At 43.0% G+C, this 16,549-nt stretch overlaps 1 protein-coding gene and 1 long non-coding RNA gene across 2 annotated transcripts in view; one reads left to right on the top strand and one right to left on the bottom strand.

Moving 5' to 3' along the window:
• LOC140117462 (uncharacterized) overlaps positions 1 to 16,549 on the top strand; it is a 216,306-nt gene that overhangs the window by 88,872 nt on the left and 110,885 nt on the right. The gene's annotated exons all lie outside the window — the stretch shown is intronic.
• The window catches only part of GUCY1A2 (guanylate cyclase 1 soluble subunit alpha 2), a 117,237-nt gene that overhangs the window by 8,864 nt on the left and 91,824 nt on the right, over positions 1 to 16,549 (bottom strand). The window contains exon 7 of the mRNA XM_072134224.1: positions 13,008 to 13,162. Coding sequence (XP_071990325.1) covers positions 13,008 to 13,162 — 155 coding nt within the window. The remainder of the gene's footprint in view (positions 1 to 13,007; positions 13,163 to 16,549) is intronic.

A 16,549-nucleotide genomic window follows, 5' to 3' on the forward strand; every position in this document is an offset into this window, starting at 1 on the left:
GTCTACAACTCTCCTCCTGGTGAGGAGGATGCCCTTATCCATTGTGATGGTAGAACCACTTCTCTTCTAGGTGTAGAGGATGCCCCCTGTCTCTTAAGATGATAGAACATCCTCTCCTCTCGGTGTAGAGGATGCCCCGTTTCTATGGTGATGGTAGAACCTCCTCTCCTCTAGGTGAGGAGGATGCTCCCTGTCTATGGTGATGGTAGAACCACCTCTCCTCTAGTTGTAGACAATACTTACTGTCTATGGTGATGGTAGAACCACTTCTCCTCTAGGTGTAGAGGATGCCCCTGTCTATTGAGATGATAGAACCACCTCTCCTCTAGGTGTAGAGGATGCTCCCTGTCTATGGTGACGGTAGAACCAGCTCTCCTCTAGGTGTGGAGGATGCCCCCTGTCTATGGTGATGGTAGAACCTCCTCTCCTCCAGGTGTGAAGGATGCCCCCTGTCTATGGTGATGGTAGAACCTCCTCTCCTCTAGGTGTAGAGGATGCCCCCTGTCTATGGTGATGGTAGAACCTTCTCTCCTCTAGGTGCAGGGATGCCCCCTGTCTATGGTGATGGTAGAACCTCCTCTCCTTTAGGTGTAGAGGATGCCCCCTATCTATGGTGATGGTAGAACCACCTCTCTCCCAGGTGTAAAGGATGCCCCCTGTCTATGGTGATGGTAGAACCGCCTCTCCTCTAGGTGTAGAGGATGCCCCCTGTCTATGGTGATGGTAGAACCTCCTCTCCTTTAGGTGTAGAGGATGCCCCCTATCTATGGCGATGGTAGAACCACCTCTCTCCCAGGTGTAAAGGATGCCCCCTGTCTATGGTGATGGTAGAACCGCCTCTCCTCTAGGTGTAAAGGATGGGCCCTCTTTCTGGTCAAAGGGCTACATATTAAAAGATCTTTGGAATGATCCATGTACTGCCCATTCATGTACTTGTACATTGTTATCAGGTCATACAGCCGCTAAGCTCGACCTATGGCAGACACCATTAAAATGGAAGCTTAGCAGCATAATTTTCTGACAGTAGCAGGAAAAGAGTAAATACAGTCCTACTGCAATTTCAGACATTTCAAAAATGTGGATAATCTGATGTTGCAAAGTAAGGATATTTCCAGACATCAGAGTGCTGCAAGAGGTCCCTTTATTTCACGGTCATAATTGTAACCACCGCAATCCTCATAGCTGTGCAACTGGATCCACAGGGTACACAGATATATAGGCGCTACAAACATATGGGTCTTGATTTATTCCACGTTTCATCTGAGACCACTATGAGCAGAGCTGTAGCCATAGGGGGGCTTTAAGTGTGTTCTCCCTTTCCTTTTGTGTGAGCCTCATGTGATCCGTAGGGGGTCATTTATCTTTATTTTTCTTCCTATTTTTTCTGTCTTTTTTGAGACATTTTTCAACACATTGCAATTTTTGCAAGGTAAGTGTAGGTATAATGCTCCCAGGTTCAGGTTTGTTACACAAGAAGACAAGTGGATTCTGGTAGCGGAATATATGACACATCTAGATGAATATTCTAGAATAATGCAATGATAATCAGCCGGTGGGGGAGATATTTGGGAATTTGGGGGGAGTCAGTGAACAATATCAAAAGTAGAAGAAATTAGAAGGCCCCCCGTGTAGTATCCTCACCACTGGAAATAGATGCAAAAATAAAGAGCAATTAGCTTTGCGAAAAATCATTAGTATTCAACCCCTTAAAGAAGCGCTATAATTATCTGTAATATGAGCAATTGTTGTAGTCTCACAGCTGAAGGCTATGACGGCGAAAAAGTAAAATTTCCTGGAAACGTTACCTCTCCTTACCCACATACTAATTCATACATTGGGGGTCATTTACTAAGGGCAAGATTTGCGTTTTCCCGACGTGTTACCCGAAAATTTCCGATTTGCGCCGATTTTCCCTGTATTGCCTCGGGATTTTGGCGCACGCGATCGGATTTTGGCGCATCGGCGCTGGCATGCACGCAACGGAAATCGGGGGGCCATGGCCGAGCGAAAACCCGACGGATTCAGAAAAACCGCCGCATTTAAAAAACAAAAAGTGTCGCGGAGCTTGCACTTACCTTCACCAGGAATAGGCCAGTGTACTTGAGTGCATTTCAGCGGACTTCAGCACAGCAGCGCCACCTGGTGGACGTTGGAGGAACTACCTTAGTGAATCCCGGCCGGACCCGAATACACCGCAGAGAACGCGCCGCTGGATCGCGAATGGACTGGGTAAGTAAATCTGCCCCATTGTTCTACATCCCGATTACATAAATTTCGGTCATACTTGTTCTAATTGTTCGGGTCCAGTCATCTCAGGTGACACAAGATACAGACAGAAAATGTAATCTCTTTAATACCAATAATGTAGGAGTAATTTTTTTTTTTCACGTGTCCCGTTAATTGCTAAGTTGGGGCATGACTTTTTGGGTCTTTAATTGCAATGTGAAGAATTTTCTGTAATGATATGCAAATTAAATGAGCGCTTTCTATAATAAGGACAATAATCACTTCCATGACTCGGTTTACTGGTATATAGATACAGATTACAGTCTGTTTAGTTCTGGTGAATATTTCAAGATACTGGGGATGTTTATCAGCAGGGGCGTAACAACAGGGGTACCAGCCATAGCAGCCCACAGTGTGAGGGGTCCGGCCCCCCGACCTGCTGCACTAAAGATAGAAGGATTTGCCCTGTTATATACTGTAGATATTATGTGGCACCTTGTACAATGTACATGTTCCACAGTAAATGTGTGTGTATATGATATATTTGTGTGTGTTTATGCTGTATGTGTGTACATGGCGTATATACTGTATGTATATGCGTATATACTGTATGTATATGTGTATACACTGTATGTATGTGTGTATATGCAGTATGTGTGTATAGTGCGTGTATATGATGTATTTGTGTGTGTTTATGCTGTATGTGTGTACATGGCGTATATATGCTGTATGTATATGTGTATACACTGTATGTATGTATGTATATGCAGTATGTGTATATAGTGTGTGTTTATGATGTATTTGTGTGCTGTCCGCCGAGTAAGTGATATATTATGTGTTACACCTCTCAGCTTTTGCTCCGATCTAAGCAATTTAAGCTCTGTGATATATGGGTTTATATAATTTTAAGCAGGATGAAAAGTCGAGTATTCCTGGAAGGACTCCCAAGTGGGACAGCGGGGTCCTGATTTTTCTTCCCCCACACACAGTGATTAACAGTGAGAGTCCTGATTACTCCACCCACACACAGTGACAGTGAGAGTCCTGATGACTCCATCCACACATAGTGACAGTGAGAGTCCTGATGACTCCATCCACACATAGTGATTGGTGGTGATAATCCTGATTACCCCTCCCACACACAGTGATTGGTGGTGATTGTCCTGATTACCCCTCCCACACACATTAATTGGTGGTGAGAGTCCTGATGACTCCATCCACACACAGTGACAGTGAGAGTCCTGATGACTCCACCCACACACAGTGACAGTGAGAGTCCTGATTACCCCACCCACACACAGTGGTTGATAATAAGAGTCAACATACAATCAATATACACACATTTATTACAGATTGGTAAATGATATATGAATGTTTCAATAAAAAATTCTTGGTTCATCAGAAACCTGGTTTTCAGGATGGCTGAATGCAAACTGATCCAAAAACACAATTACTATTTTTGGAGATTGTACAGTATTATCTTAAAATGTGGAAAAATTCACAAAAAACTGTTATTCCTTAAAGAAACAAAAGGACTTAAAACCTGGTTCCATTTTCCTTCCTGAAGTTTTACAATCACGTCCAGTACATTTTTACTTTCTGGTGATGGAAATTGATTGCTTTGGTCGAGCGTTCTACTAAATCTCTTCAATCATGTCTTGTAAGGCAGAAGAAGACGCTAGTTTTCTAAAAGTGTCGGGGATGGAGGAGAAGATATTAGCACACAGTCTAGCCTGTTATTTTACCCTTTCAATATCTTTGGAGGGGTTTTGAAAATGTTTGGCTTTTTAAGGTTATATTTTGTTTGATGCTGAGCTTGAAATAAGATGTTCGCTTTTGAGTTTAGACCTGTAATGAGATGTCTACTATGACCTTGAAAGTGTAGCTGTAAAGTTATAATGACACAATCTAAGCAAAATTATGATCATTCACAAAATGGCCTCGTAGGTGTAAGGTAAAGAAAACACATGCGGGGACCATAAACTGGTATTGCAACTAGCAAGCGGAACAGAGCTCTTCATCAATTACCAGATCATGACCAGTGCTAACCACATAGAAACAGTGATTTATAATAGAAAGCAAATGTGGCAGTTAAAACATAACTTTTACTAATATATTTAAAATGGTTCCATAAGACCCTGTTAATCCATGCTTGAATGGCGCCGCCCAAACACCAAAGTAATCGTGTCACACAAGGCAGTGTAACATATAAAGGGGCTTAGGTGTGGGGTAATGGTATTGATACAAATCTATTTAATTCTTCACATGTAATACATATAATGGATAACTATAAAATTCTCACCCATTGCCAGAATATTGACTTGGCACTATTGGGGTGGCTCATAGGACTCAAAAGTTTTTGTTCACATTATGTACACATAGAGTTAATAATACAAGAAAAAAATGGAAAGATCTCACCAATTCTTGTCAGATGTTTGATTGCGGTCCCCACAGTACATGAGAGTCACCTGGGATGTGTCGGTCTCTTGCGTGTCCCTAGTGTGTCTGTACCTATCGCCCGGACCGTTGCTCCCGTCCTAACAAGGACGGTCCCACACTTGCCCTACAGGCTAATCTGTCCCTAGGTGATCGCAGGAGACAAAAAAGCAGCTAAATATCCCAACGCGTTTCCCCCCAAAAATCACTGGGGTTCATCAGGGGATTTGCAAAAAACAAAGGCACGGAATGAAGGTTCCCGATGCCTCACTTCAGAGTACTCCCCATGGGTAGAGGGGAGAAAAATAGGCTGGAGTGGCAGTGGCCGTTCCTCCTGCTGGCCCGGCCGTATCAGGCGTGCGGGTCGTAGTGCTGGCGTAGTGCTGGCTAATTTGTCTCCTGCGATCACCTAGGGACAGATTAGCCTGTAGGGCAAGTGTGGGACCGTCCTTGTTAGGACGGGAGCAACGGTCCGGGCGATAGGTACAGACACACTGGGGACACGCAAGAGACCGACACATCCCAGGTGACTCTCATGTACTGTGGGGACCGCAATCAAACATATGACAAGAATTGGTGAGATCTTTCCATTTTTTTCTTGTATTATTAACTCTATGTGTACATAATGTGAACAAAAACTTTTGAGTCCTATGAGCCACCCCAATAGTGCCAAGTCAATATTCTGGCAATGGGTGAGAATTTTATAGTTATCCATTATATGTATTACATGTGAAGAATTAAATAGATTTGTATCAATACCATTACCCCACACCTAAGCCCCTTTATATGTTACACTGCCTTGTGTGACACGATTACTTTGGTGTTTGGGCGGCGCCATTCAAGCATGGATTAACAGGGTCTTATGGAACCATTTTAAATATATTAGTAAAAGTTATGTTTTAACTGCCACATTTGCTTTCTATTATAAAGTTATAATGATTTTACCAAATTCTCAAATGTGATTCCCCCTTTAAAAACAAACAGAACTATGCCCATATTGTGTTACTCGCCCTTTTCTTTCCAAAGTGATGGCATTTTCTGTTCTGAAAGTGTTTAACAAAAATCTTTCTCACCAGAGGTGAAGTGGGTGGAGACTAAGGTCTTCCTCTATCTGCCCTCAAGCTGAGTCCAATTAGTTTGCCCACAGATCCCATGCTGCCTTGTGTTCTCTCTCAAAGTAATTAAGCAGAAAATCCTGTGTGATTCCTACAAGTAAATCCACTGAACACTGCACACACAGAGTACATACAGGATGTATATGGTGACTAAAATGCCACCTTCCATCACATGGAGGAGCATGGAACATGTAATATGTAGAAATAATTAATACATGAGGTGTATAGCCTGTGCTGTGTGAGCACAGGCTATACACCTCACAGGTGTATAGCCTGTGCTAATAGCACAGAACTATTAATAGCTTAATAGTTAATAGTGCAGTCCTAATAGTGGATGGGGTGCAGCATGAGGAGAGGAGAGAGACAGAAAAAGTTCTGTAGAATTACAGACTGGGATGGAGGGACTGATAGGGAACAGGGGAGATCTTATACCTCACTATTCTGTGCAGGATACATCTGTATCCACAGTCCTGAACACATCCTGTACACAGAGAGAGCTCTGTCACATGACCTTGCCCCCTGTGAGCAGGGAGCAGCAGTCTCTACCCTCCCTGGAGTCCGTAGAGTTTGTTTATACAATGGACTCCAAGGCAAAGGCAGAGGAAGGCACTCCTGCAGCACTGAGATAATCTGAGGGGTATAGCAAAGAAACTGATGGATATAGGTAACAAAGATAATAGGCAAAGTTGTTCTACATCCCAAGAGCTATTAATTTGTGGAAAACAAAATAACTTTACAGTTCTTCTTTAAAGTTTGGTGCCACCATACCCAGGGCCAGAACCTGTTTTGGGATCTTTTTGATAGAACATTTGTTTTCAGCATGTAGTAAGTAAGATAGAGGGTAATATACTGCATTAGATATTCAATTAATGAATCATACCATGCCTGGTGGTGTGTGGGATTGGTGGGACAGATAATGCCACCCCTGGTGCTCTAGCACATTACAGGTTTGAATTATATTATTCCTGTTAATCTAAAGCAATTAAAAAATATACAATATATTCTATAGTGACCTAAGTTAAGGAAATGAATAAATTATACCAGCACTGGTGGTGTAGGGAAGTACAGGGAGAAGCAGTGCCATCCCTGGTGTTCTAGGACAGTGATTTTCAACCTGTGTGTGCCACGGAGAAAATTCCCCGAACTATTGTGCCCCTGTGTAATGCTGCTGCCGCGCCCCTGTGTTTCTGCCCCATACTTACCTACAAGCCCCGCGTTGGGGATCCGCCAATCTTCTGTAGCTCCTGCACCGCGCGGCCCATGTCACGTGACTGACGCGCCCTGACGTCAGGTCGCGTAAGTCACGTGACCAGAGGCGCACGGTGCAGGAGCTACAGAAGATGGCCGGATCGCCGATGCGGGGTGGGCGGATCGCCATTAGGAGTGAAGGTACGCGGAAGAAGACATCAAGGGTAAGTATATAAGGTTATTATTTGTATAGGGAAGGAAGCTAGGGTCTTTTTTTATTAGTAAAGGGAGGCTGGGGCTTTTTATTAGTTAAGGGAGGCCTCTAGGGCCTTTTAATTAGTAAAGGGGGGTAGCTCTAGGGCCTTTTAATTAGTAAAGGGAGGCCTCTAGGGCCTTTTAATTAGTAAAGGGGGGCCTCTAGGGCCTTTTAATTAGTAAAGGGGGGCCTCTAGGGCCTTTTAATTAGTAAAGGGGGGCCTCTAGGGCCTTTTAATTAGTAAAGGGGGGCCTCTAGGGCCTTTTAATTAGTAAAGGGGGGCCTCTAGGGCCTTTTAATTAGTAAAGGGGGGCCTCTAGGGCCTTTCACTTAGTAAAGGGGGGCCTTTAGGGCCTTTTAATTAGTAAAGGGGGGCCTCTAGGGCCTTTTAATTAGTAAAGGGGGTCCTCTAGGGCCTTTTAATTAGTAAAGGGGGTCCTCTAGGGCCATTTAATTAGTAAAGAGAGGCCTCTAGGGCCTTTTAATTAGTAAAGGGGGTCCTCTAGGGCCTTTTAATTAGTAAAGGGGGGCCTCTAGGGCCTTTTAATTAGTAAAGGGGGGCCTCTGGGGCCTTTTAATTAGTAAAGGGAGGCCGCTAGGGGCTCTTAATTAATAAAGGGAGGCCGCTAGGGGCTCTTAATTAGCAAAGGTAGGCCGCTAGGGGCTCTTAATTAGTAAAGGGAGGCCGCTAGGGGCTCTTAATTTGTAAAGGGAGGCCGCTAGGGGCTCTTAATTAGTAAAGGGAGGCCGCTAGGGGCTCTTAATTAGTAAAGGGAGGCCGCTAGGGGCTCTTAATTAGTAAAGGGAGGCCGCTAGGGGCTCTTAATTAGTAAAGGGAGGCCGCTAGGGGCTCTTAATTAGTAAAGGGAGACCGCTTGGGTCTCTTAATTAGTAAAGGGAGGCCGCTAGAGGTTTTTATTAGTAAAGGGAGGCCGCTCGGGTCTCTTAATTAGCAAAGGTAGGCCGCTAGGGGCTCTTAATTAGTAAAGGGAGGCCGCTTGGGTCTCTTAATTAGTAAAGGGAGGCCGCTAGAGGTTTTTATTAGTAAAGGGAAGCCGCTCGGGTCTCTTAATTAGTAAAGGGAGGCCGCTAGGGGTTTTTATTAGTAAAGGGAGGCCTTTTATGACTGTTTTAGTGTCATTTTGTGCTATTTTGGTTGGTGGTGTGCCCCAGGACTTTCTAAGTATAAAAAGTGTGCCGCGGCTCAAAAAAGGTTGAAAATCACTGGTCTAGGACACTTAAGGGATAGACATGATACAATCTGTATGATTGTATCATGATCTCATCCTAGGTGTTCTAGGGTAGAACCAGGATAATTGATACCACCCATGGTAGTCTAGGGCATTAAAGTGATAGTAATGATGCCATCCCTGGTGGTCTATGGCAGTGAATGGATCAATGAAACTATCTGTTTATAAAGGGAAAAGATTACACTACCTCTAGTGGTCTAGTAGTAGCAGTATAGCAATAAATTCTACCATTCTTGGTAGTCAGGGGGCATTTAAGGAATTGTAAATGATGCAATCCATGATGATCTAAGTCAGTGAAGGAATATATTAAAGATTTCCTGGTGGTCTAGGGTTATAAAAGGACACTACCCCTGGGGGTCTAGGGAAGTATAAGGATAACTAAGACCATCCCGAGTAGTATAGGGTTGATAAGGGATTGTAATTGGTCCAAGGCAATGAACGGATAAATGAAACCATCTCTTGTGTTATAGGACAGTAAAGTTTGTGAAATGTTCCTCAAATAAGGTAAATACAAATGTTAATAGACATTCTATAGAAGAAATATTCCCATAATGTTCCTTCTTTCATAAAGTATGTTCTAGAATAATGTCTGCAATGAGTTATACATGGTCTTCATCTTCTGATCTTCTACCCATCTTACTCAATAAACTTCACTCTTCGAAGATCCCATCAGTAATAACATCCCCATACTTTTATGGTACAATGTCCATAGAGTGCTAAATTTAGGTTTCCATTCCAGTATAAAACCTTTCCTTACGTCACAACACAGATAGATCCTCCACAGTCTGTAATTCATTTATACTATATCTCCGAGCATAGCTGGCCTCCAGAGAAATTATTCCGTTATCTCTCAATGGATATATCCTTCTCCGTAAGCCAGGCCATAAGCTGTACTGTACATTGCACAAGAGCTTCCTATATAGGAAGACCCTATCTGTAATTTAATCCCATTTCTAATAGCTTTGCCTTGCTGCTTATTTCAAGGTCAAATGAAGGACATGACAATCCAGAATGGAAATAGGTTTTACTCTTCAGCTGCAAGAACCAGCAGGGAATTTTTTACACAGTTATAGTTTATGTGGGAATACAGTAAAATTATTTTGCTCCAACATTATTGGGAAATATTCTAATACAGGCCTGAGGCCAGAACATGGGGATCATCTTCTATACCTAGATAGGAGACAACCTCAACACCTAGACTAGAGGCAGCTCTACTATCAATATAGACAGGGGCATCGTCTATACCTAGAGTAGAGGCAGCTCTACCATCACCATGGACACCCCCCCCTAGAGGAGAGGTGGTTCTACCATCCCCATAGACAGGGGCATCCTCTTCACCAGGGTTTTTTTTTTTGCTGTGACTACCTATCTCCTGGGAAGCATGTGCTGGGGTTACCTATATACTGGGGGGCATGTGCTGGGGCTACCTATATACTGGGGGGCATGTGCTGGGGCTACCTATATACTGGGGGGCATGTGCTGGGGCTACCTATATACTGGAGGGCATGTGCTGGAGCTACCTATATACTGGGGGGCATGTGCTGGGGCTACCTATCTACTGGGAGGCATGTGCTTTGGCTACCTATATACTGGGAGGCATGTGTTGTGGCTACCTATCTATTGGGAGGCATGTGCTGTGGCTACCTATCTACTGGGAGGCATGTGCTGTGGCTACCTATCTACTGGGGGGCATGTGCTGTGGCTACTCATCTACTGGGAGGCATGTGCTGTGGATTCCTATCTACTGGGAGGCATGTGCTGTGGCTACCTATCTACTGGGAGGCATGTGCTTTGGCTACCTATCTACTGGGAGGCATGTGCTATGGCTACCTATCTACTGGGAGGCATGTGCATATTGTAAAGCTCTTACGGAATAACATTTTAAAATATGTGGCGTTCATGGCTCTCTCAGCCAAAAAGGTTCCTGACCCCTGCTCTACACCTAGAGGAGAGTCGCTTCTACCATCATCACAGACCAGGGGAATCATCTAAACCTAGAGGAAAGGAGGTTTTGTCCTCATGAGGAGCAATAGTTCTAGCCATCATAGTATCATAGTATATAAGGCTGGAAGGAGACGCAAGTCCATCAAGTCCAACCTTCAAGAATTAAATAAATTTTTTATCCCCATAACCCGTGATATTTTTTCTCTCCAGAAAGGCATCCAGGCCTCTCTTGAACATGTACATAGAGTCCGCCATAACAACCTCCTGCGGCAGAGAGTTACATAGTCTCACTGCTCTTACAGTAAAGAACCTTTGTCTATGGTGATGGTAGAATCGCCTCTCCTCTAGGCGTAGGGGATGTCCCCTTGTCCTGGTCACAGGCCTAGGTATAAAAAGATCTTTGGAGAGATCCTTGTACTGTCCGTTCAGGTATTTGTACATTGTAATGAGGTCTCCCCTCAGTCGTCTTTTTTCTAAACTGAATAATCCCAAATTTTGTAATTTGTCATTGTATTCTAGTCCCCCCATTCCCCTAATAATCCTGGTTGCTCTCCTCTGCACCCGTTCCAGCTCTACTATATCCTTTTTATACACTGGTGCCCAAAACTGTAGACAATATTCCATGTGTGGTCTGACCAGGGATTTGTATAAGGGCAGCAATATGTCTTTATCATGAGAATCTATTCCTCTCTTGATACATCCCATTACTTTATTTGCTTTAGCAGCAGCCGCCTGGCTCTGGTCACTAAAATTAAGTTTACCATCCACCAATACCCCCAAGTCCTTTTCAGCTTCAGTTTTACTAAGTAATTGACCGTTTAGAACATAATTATACTTTTTGTTTCCATGGCCCAAGTGCATAACTTTACATTTATCTACATTAAACCTCATCAACCATTTCTCTGCCCATCCCTCAAGCTTCCACAAATCCCTCTGTAATGCTAAACTATCGACCTCAGTATTTATTACCTTACACAGCTTAGTATCATCTGCAAATATTGAAACTTGACTGTGTAAACCCACTACAAGGTCATTAATAAAAATATTAAAAAGAAGTGGCCCCAATACTGACCCCTGTGGCACTCCACTGGTAACATCAACCCAATATGAGAATGTGCCATTAATGACCACCCTCTGTTTTCTATCACTAAGCCAATTACTTACCCAGATACACAGATTTTCTCCTATTCCCAGCAGTCTCATTTTATATACCAACCTTTTATGTGGCACGGTGTCAAATGCCTTTGAAAAGTCCAGATATACAACATCCACAGCGTCCCCCAGATCCAGTCTTGAACTTACCTCCTCGTAGAAACCAATCAGATTAGTCTGACAGGACCGATCTCTCATAAACCCATGCTGACGCTGGGTTATAAGGTTGTGCACAGTGAGATACTCCAGGATAGCATCTCTAATAAACCCCTCAAATATTTTCCCCACCACAGCAGTTAGACTCACGGGTCTGTAGTTTCCAGGATCGCTATTTGATCCTTTTTTGTATATTGGTACCACATTTGCTATGCGCCATTCCTGTGGAACATAACCAGTCCTCAGTGAATCTTCAAATATTAAAAATAACGGTCTGTCTATCACGGTACATAATTCATGCAGAACCCGGGGGTGTATGCCATCTGGCCCAGGTGATTTATCTATCTTAGTGGTTGCGAGGCGGCGCCATACCTCTTCCTGGGTTAAACTGTTGACATTATAAAAAGAATTTACATTATTCCTCATTGTGTCTTCCACCAGGGGATTTTCCTGGGTAAAGACAGTTGAGAAGGCGACATTCAGTAGATTGGCCCTTTCCTCATCTCCTTCCATCATGACCCCCATGTTATTTCTAAAGGGACCCACACTCTCTGTTTTTAGTTTCTTATCATTTATATACTTGAAAAATAATTTGGGATTATTTTTGCTCTCCCTGGCAATATTTCTCTCAGTCTCTATTTTTGCGGCCTTTATCTGCTTTTTACAGGATTTATTTTTCTCTCTATAATCCTGTAATGCCTCATCGCTACCTTCACGTTTTAGCACCTTAAACGCTTTATCTTTCTCGCTTATTGCTTTCCTTACAAGACTAGTTAGCCACATAGGGTTTTTCTTGTTCCTTTTATGCTTTTTCCCATAAGGTATGTGTTTCTCACAGGACTTGAGAAATATATGAGAAAAAGTCCCATTTTTGGGGGGGGCTTTTGTCTCTTAGAGCATTATCCCATGTCTAGCCATGAAACACCTTATTAAAGACAATTTACACAATAGGGTCACAGTGCAATTTTATAGGAAGCCATATTTAACAATATATATTTGAGGGACATTTAAGCTCTTTGCTTTGGTTGAATAGAAACCAAGGACCCTTTTGCTACCACTCTACCGGCCACCTACAATAGAAATACATGTCATCACTAATGCCTCTTTCAGTCATGTCATACCAATAGACCATGGGAATGAAGGCCAACTTATCCAATAGAACAAAGGAAATTTTTGCATTTTTCTTTAATTGAATAGCGATACCTGTTACATTGGTAAAATATTAATGGTCGTATAATATGTATAACATGCAGCATGCATAATGGAGACCTTTGTTTTACTTACTGGTATGTCGTTGGACTAACATTAATTTGTCGAGGATGACTCCCTGATTCAAATTTGCTAGCCAAGGTGACGTTGTTTCCAAACAGACAATACCGAGGCATCCTAACTCCTACGACACCCGCAAAGACGGACCCGGAATGTATGCCTATCCTCATCTGAAAAGAGAAAATGGCATCACTACAACATGTACAGTATAGATATAGTTGCTCTTACGAATCCCCATAATAAGTAAATGGCCTCAATAATATCGGAAATGCATAATAAATAAAGCAGACTTTTACTTTAGCCCTAAAAAAAACCCCTTAAAAATGCTGGATGACACATCTACAATAAATGCAGGTTCTACCTCTGGGATCTGCTGACCCCGCACATGTACCGCACATGTACAGCCACTCTCCATTCACCTCTAATGGAGAGATGCAAATAGCTGACACTATGGGGCACATTTATTTACCTGTCCGGAGGAAGTCACTGAAAGTGCATTGTCCGACGATAATGCACTGTGCCGCGATTCACTAAGATTGTGCGCCCGATATCCTGCATGTGTGGCTTCCCCACTCAGGTCCGACGGAGTTCACCTTCTTCTTCCTGGTGCATGTAAGTGCATTGTCTTGCGACACAATTTGAAAGTAAAATCCTGCGCACAGTCTGAATCTGTCGGATTGTCTGACGGCACCCCCCCCCCGATTTCTGTTGCATGAAAGCCAGTGCAGCTGCGCCAAAATCCGATTGCATGCAACCTAATCCCCTATTAAATACCTGTCACAGCTGCGTAAAACCCGAAAAAGTCGAAAGTTCGTCCGCGGACTCTTAGTAAATAAGCCCCTATATACTTGCTGCTCCCATAGAGTTCATTGTGCATGCACAGTACACTCTTGGTTCAGCCGATTGGTGGGAAAGGCACAGCTGATCCTGGTTCCCGAGATAGATGCAGTTCCAAGAGCAAGGAATCTATGTCTATTTATCATATATCCTGTGAATATATGATGAATAGTCTATATGGAGACCCCCTTTAATTATCACCATATAGTCATATCAGCATCATTGAAGTCAGCGCCTGTAGAGACAATCCTCCAACTGGTAGCACCCAGTTGTCAAATTATATTTCCAAGAAGAAGAGAAGGAGTGATACAGTACAGATTTCTACAAAAAGATGCTCCCGAATTCCTTTTTCATCAAGAAAACTATTGACAAAGTCAGACAAGTCACGGGAGGTGACTCTGATATGTTCCTATGGGCAACACAGCCGGTTTTAGGCACGGTTGATAAATGAGGCCCATTGTTCTACAAATATTTCTGTCTCTAGATTAGTCACCAATACTTGGAATTCTGATGGAACAGATGAAAGCGTTTTTTTATGATATATAGACAGTGCATGTATTTGCATTTGCCGGCTTGACATGAGCAGAACATTGAAGAGTAGTATAGTTGCTTAGTAACATTGGGTTTTCAAGGTGACATTTCAAACTTTCTTCTACATTCATACAAAACATCTGCTATTTTGTTAGACAAGACACATTCCTCTTCATAATGGAGTCATGATAATAATGAAGACTTTTACATAAAGCCAGGGAGTGTTACGTGAGATTCTCTCTGCTAATGATACAATGCCAATCCCTCCAGCAGGCACCTGTGCCAACTGCATTTCATTTATAACAAAATGTCACTGGCAGAGTGCCACGGGGGCAGGCAAGGTGTCAAAACTTCTAACTGCAAAACATATTTGTAAAAAAAATAAGCATTCAAGGGATCTGGGATTTACAAAATGTTAGAAAAATGTACAGATTTTTAGGCAAAACTAAATTATGCAACCGAGAGGAAACCTGCCTGAAATAGGGGACACTAGAGAGCTAATTTACATAACTGGTCTGGTTTGGTTTAGGTACTATGTGGTTTCTTTTCCACTGCAGACATTAACTCTTTCTTGCTACACAAATAGTAATATTCCGATGGTCAACTCCCTCTCTACCTTCATGCTCAAGACCCAAGCTCTCTCAGGTCCTTCTGCTCGGTCATGGCCATTCCTTCTCCCATCTCACAGTAGAAGGCTCAGTCTGGTACAGACTGGCCGCACCCCTTCCATCACATAGCAGACAGCTCAGACTCATACAGCTTAATCCCTCCCTCAGCCACACCCCTTCCATCACCCAGCAGATAGCTTAGTCTGGTACAGCTCAATCCCTCCGTTATCTGCACCCCATCCATCACACAGCAGATAGCTCAGTCTGGTACACCCCAATCCCTCCCTTAGCAACACCCCTTCCATCACACTGCTATCTGCTCCCCTTCCATCACACAGCAGATAGCTTAGTCTGGTACAGCTTAATCCCTCCCTCAGCCACACCCCTTCCATCACACAGCAGATAGCTCAGTTTGTTAAAGATCAAACCCTCTCATTCACACCCCTATAATCTCACTGCAGATAGCTCAGTCTGGTACAGCTCAATCCCGCCCTCATTCACACCACTATAATCTCACAGCAGATAGCTCACTCTTATATAGATCAGTCCCTTCCTCAGCCATTCCCCTTATCCCATCGTACAGCAGATACAGCAGGGTAGCAGTATTTGATGTGGTGATAGGCATCTTCTGTTTTAAGGTACAGTCAAAAATCCACTTGGATTTGAAAGTAAATACTCTATATTCTGAGTGGCATCTGACCAGAGGCTTCCTAGAATATAAGGCAAAGGGTTTCTTTATATTAATGGGAGAGTAGGTTTGAGCAAATTATTGTGTTCCCATAAAATGTCATAAATAACTCCTTCTGCCTTCTAGAATAAATTTACAAAATTTACAAAATTAACATTTTGTAATAGAACAATCCCATCATATGGGCTTCAGGAACAGAATTAACCCCATAGTTGGTCGTTTCTGAGAGTTAAGGGTGACATATCTTAACAGTCCAGGGGCAGTCCATGGATTTTGTTAGCAATTATACCATTGATGTTGTTAAAGGGATGTGTTTTCCTGCAGTCAGCTGATTAGTATGCCCTCCCACCTGATTGTCAACTTGTCAACAGAGGAGTAACTGCTCCGTTTAATGGTCATAATGACAATGTAACAAGTTGAAACTTCTAGAACATAGTGAATATGGTTCTTTATTTTCAGATCAGGTGTTTTATCTATAACTTTTTAGCTGTACAGCACTGCCGTATTCCTGTGGTGCTTAAAAAAAAACATATTTATTTCAACTCTTCCCACTTTGATGTAACTATTACAGGTACTGGGCCCGTGTGGATAGGCAATGATTTAGCTTGTCGGTATGGAGCTCAGACAGAGACCCATGAAAACACATCAAGAACATATAATATGTTGGAGTCATATTCCATCCACTCTCCATGTCAGCACGCTGCCCATGAGAAGCGAGCGCACACACTGCTGGACCGAGCACACAGACTGTAACCAGAGCTCTCTATAATGAGTAAGAGAGAAGCAGGTCGTACAGGAATATCTGCCTAACAGATATAGATTAGGTCTGATCTACGCCTCCGCTAAAAGAATCCTTCATGTAGATATAAGCAAAGAAACCAAGGATGCAAAAA

Source organism: Engystomops pustulosus, chromosome 2, assembly GCF_040894005.1.
Source record: "Engystomops pustulosus chromosome 2, aEngPut4.maternal, whole genome shotgun sequence".
NCBI classification, from domain to species: domain Eukaryota; kingdom Metazoa; phylum Chordata; class Amphibia; order Anura; family Leptodactylidae; genus Engystomops; species Engystomops pustulosus.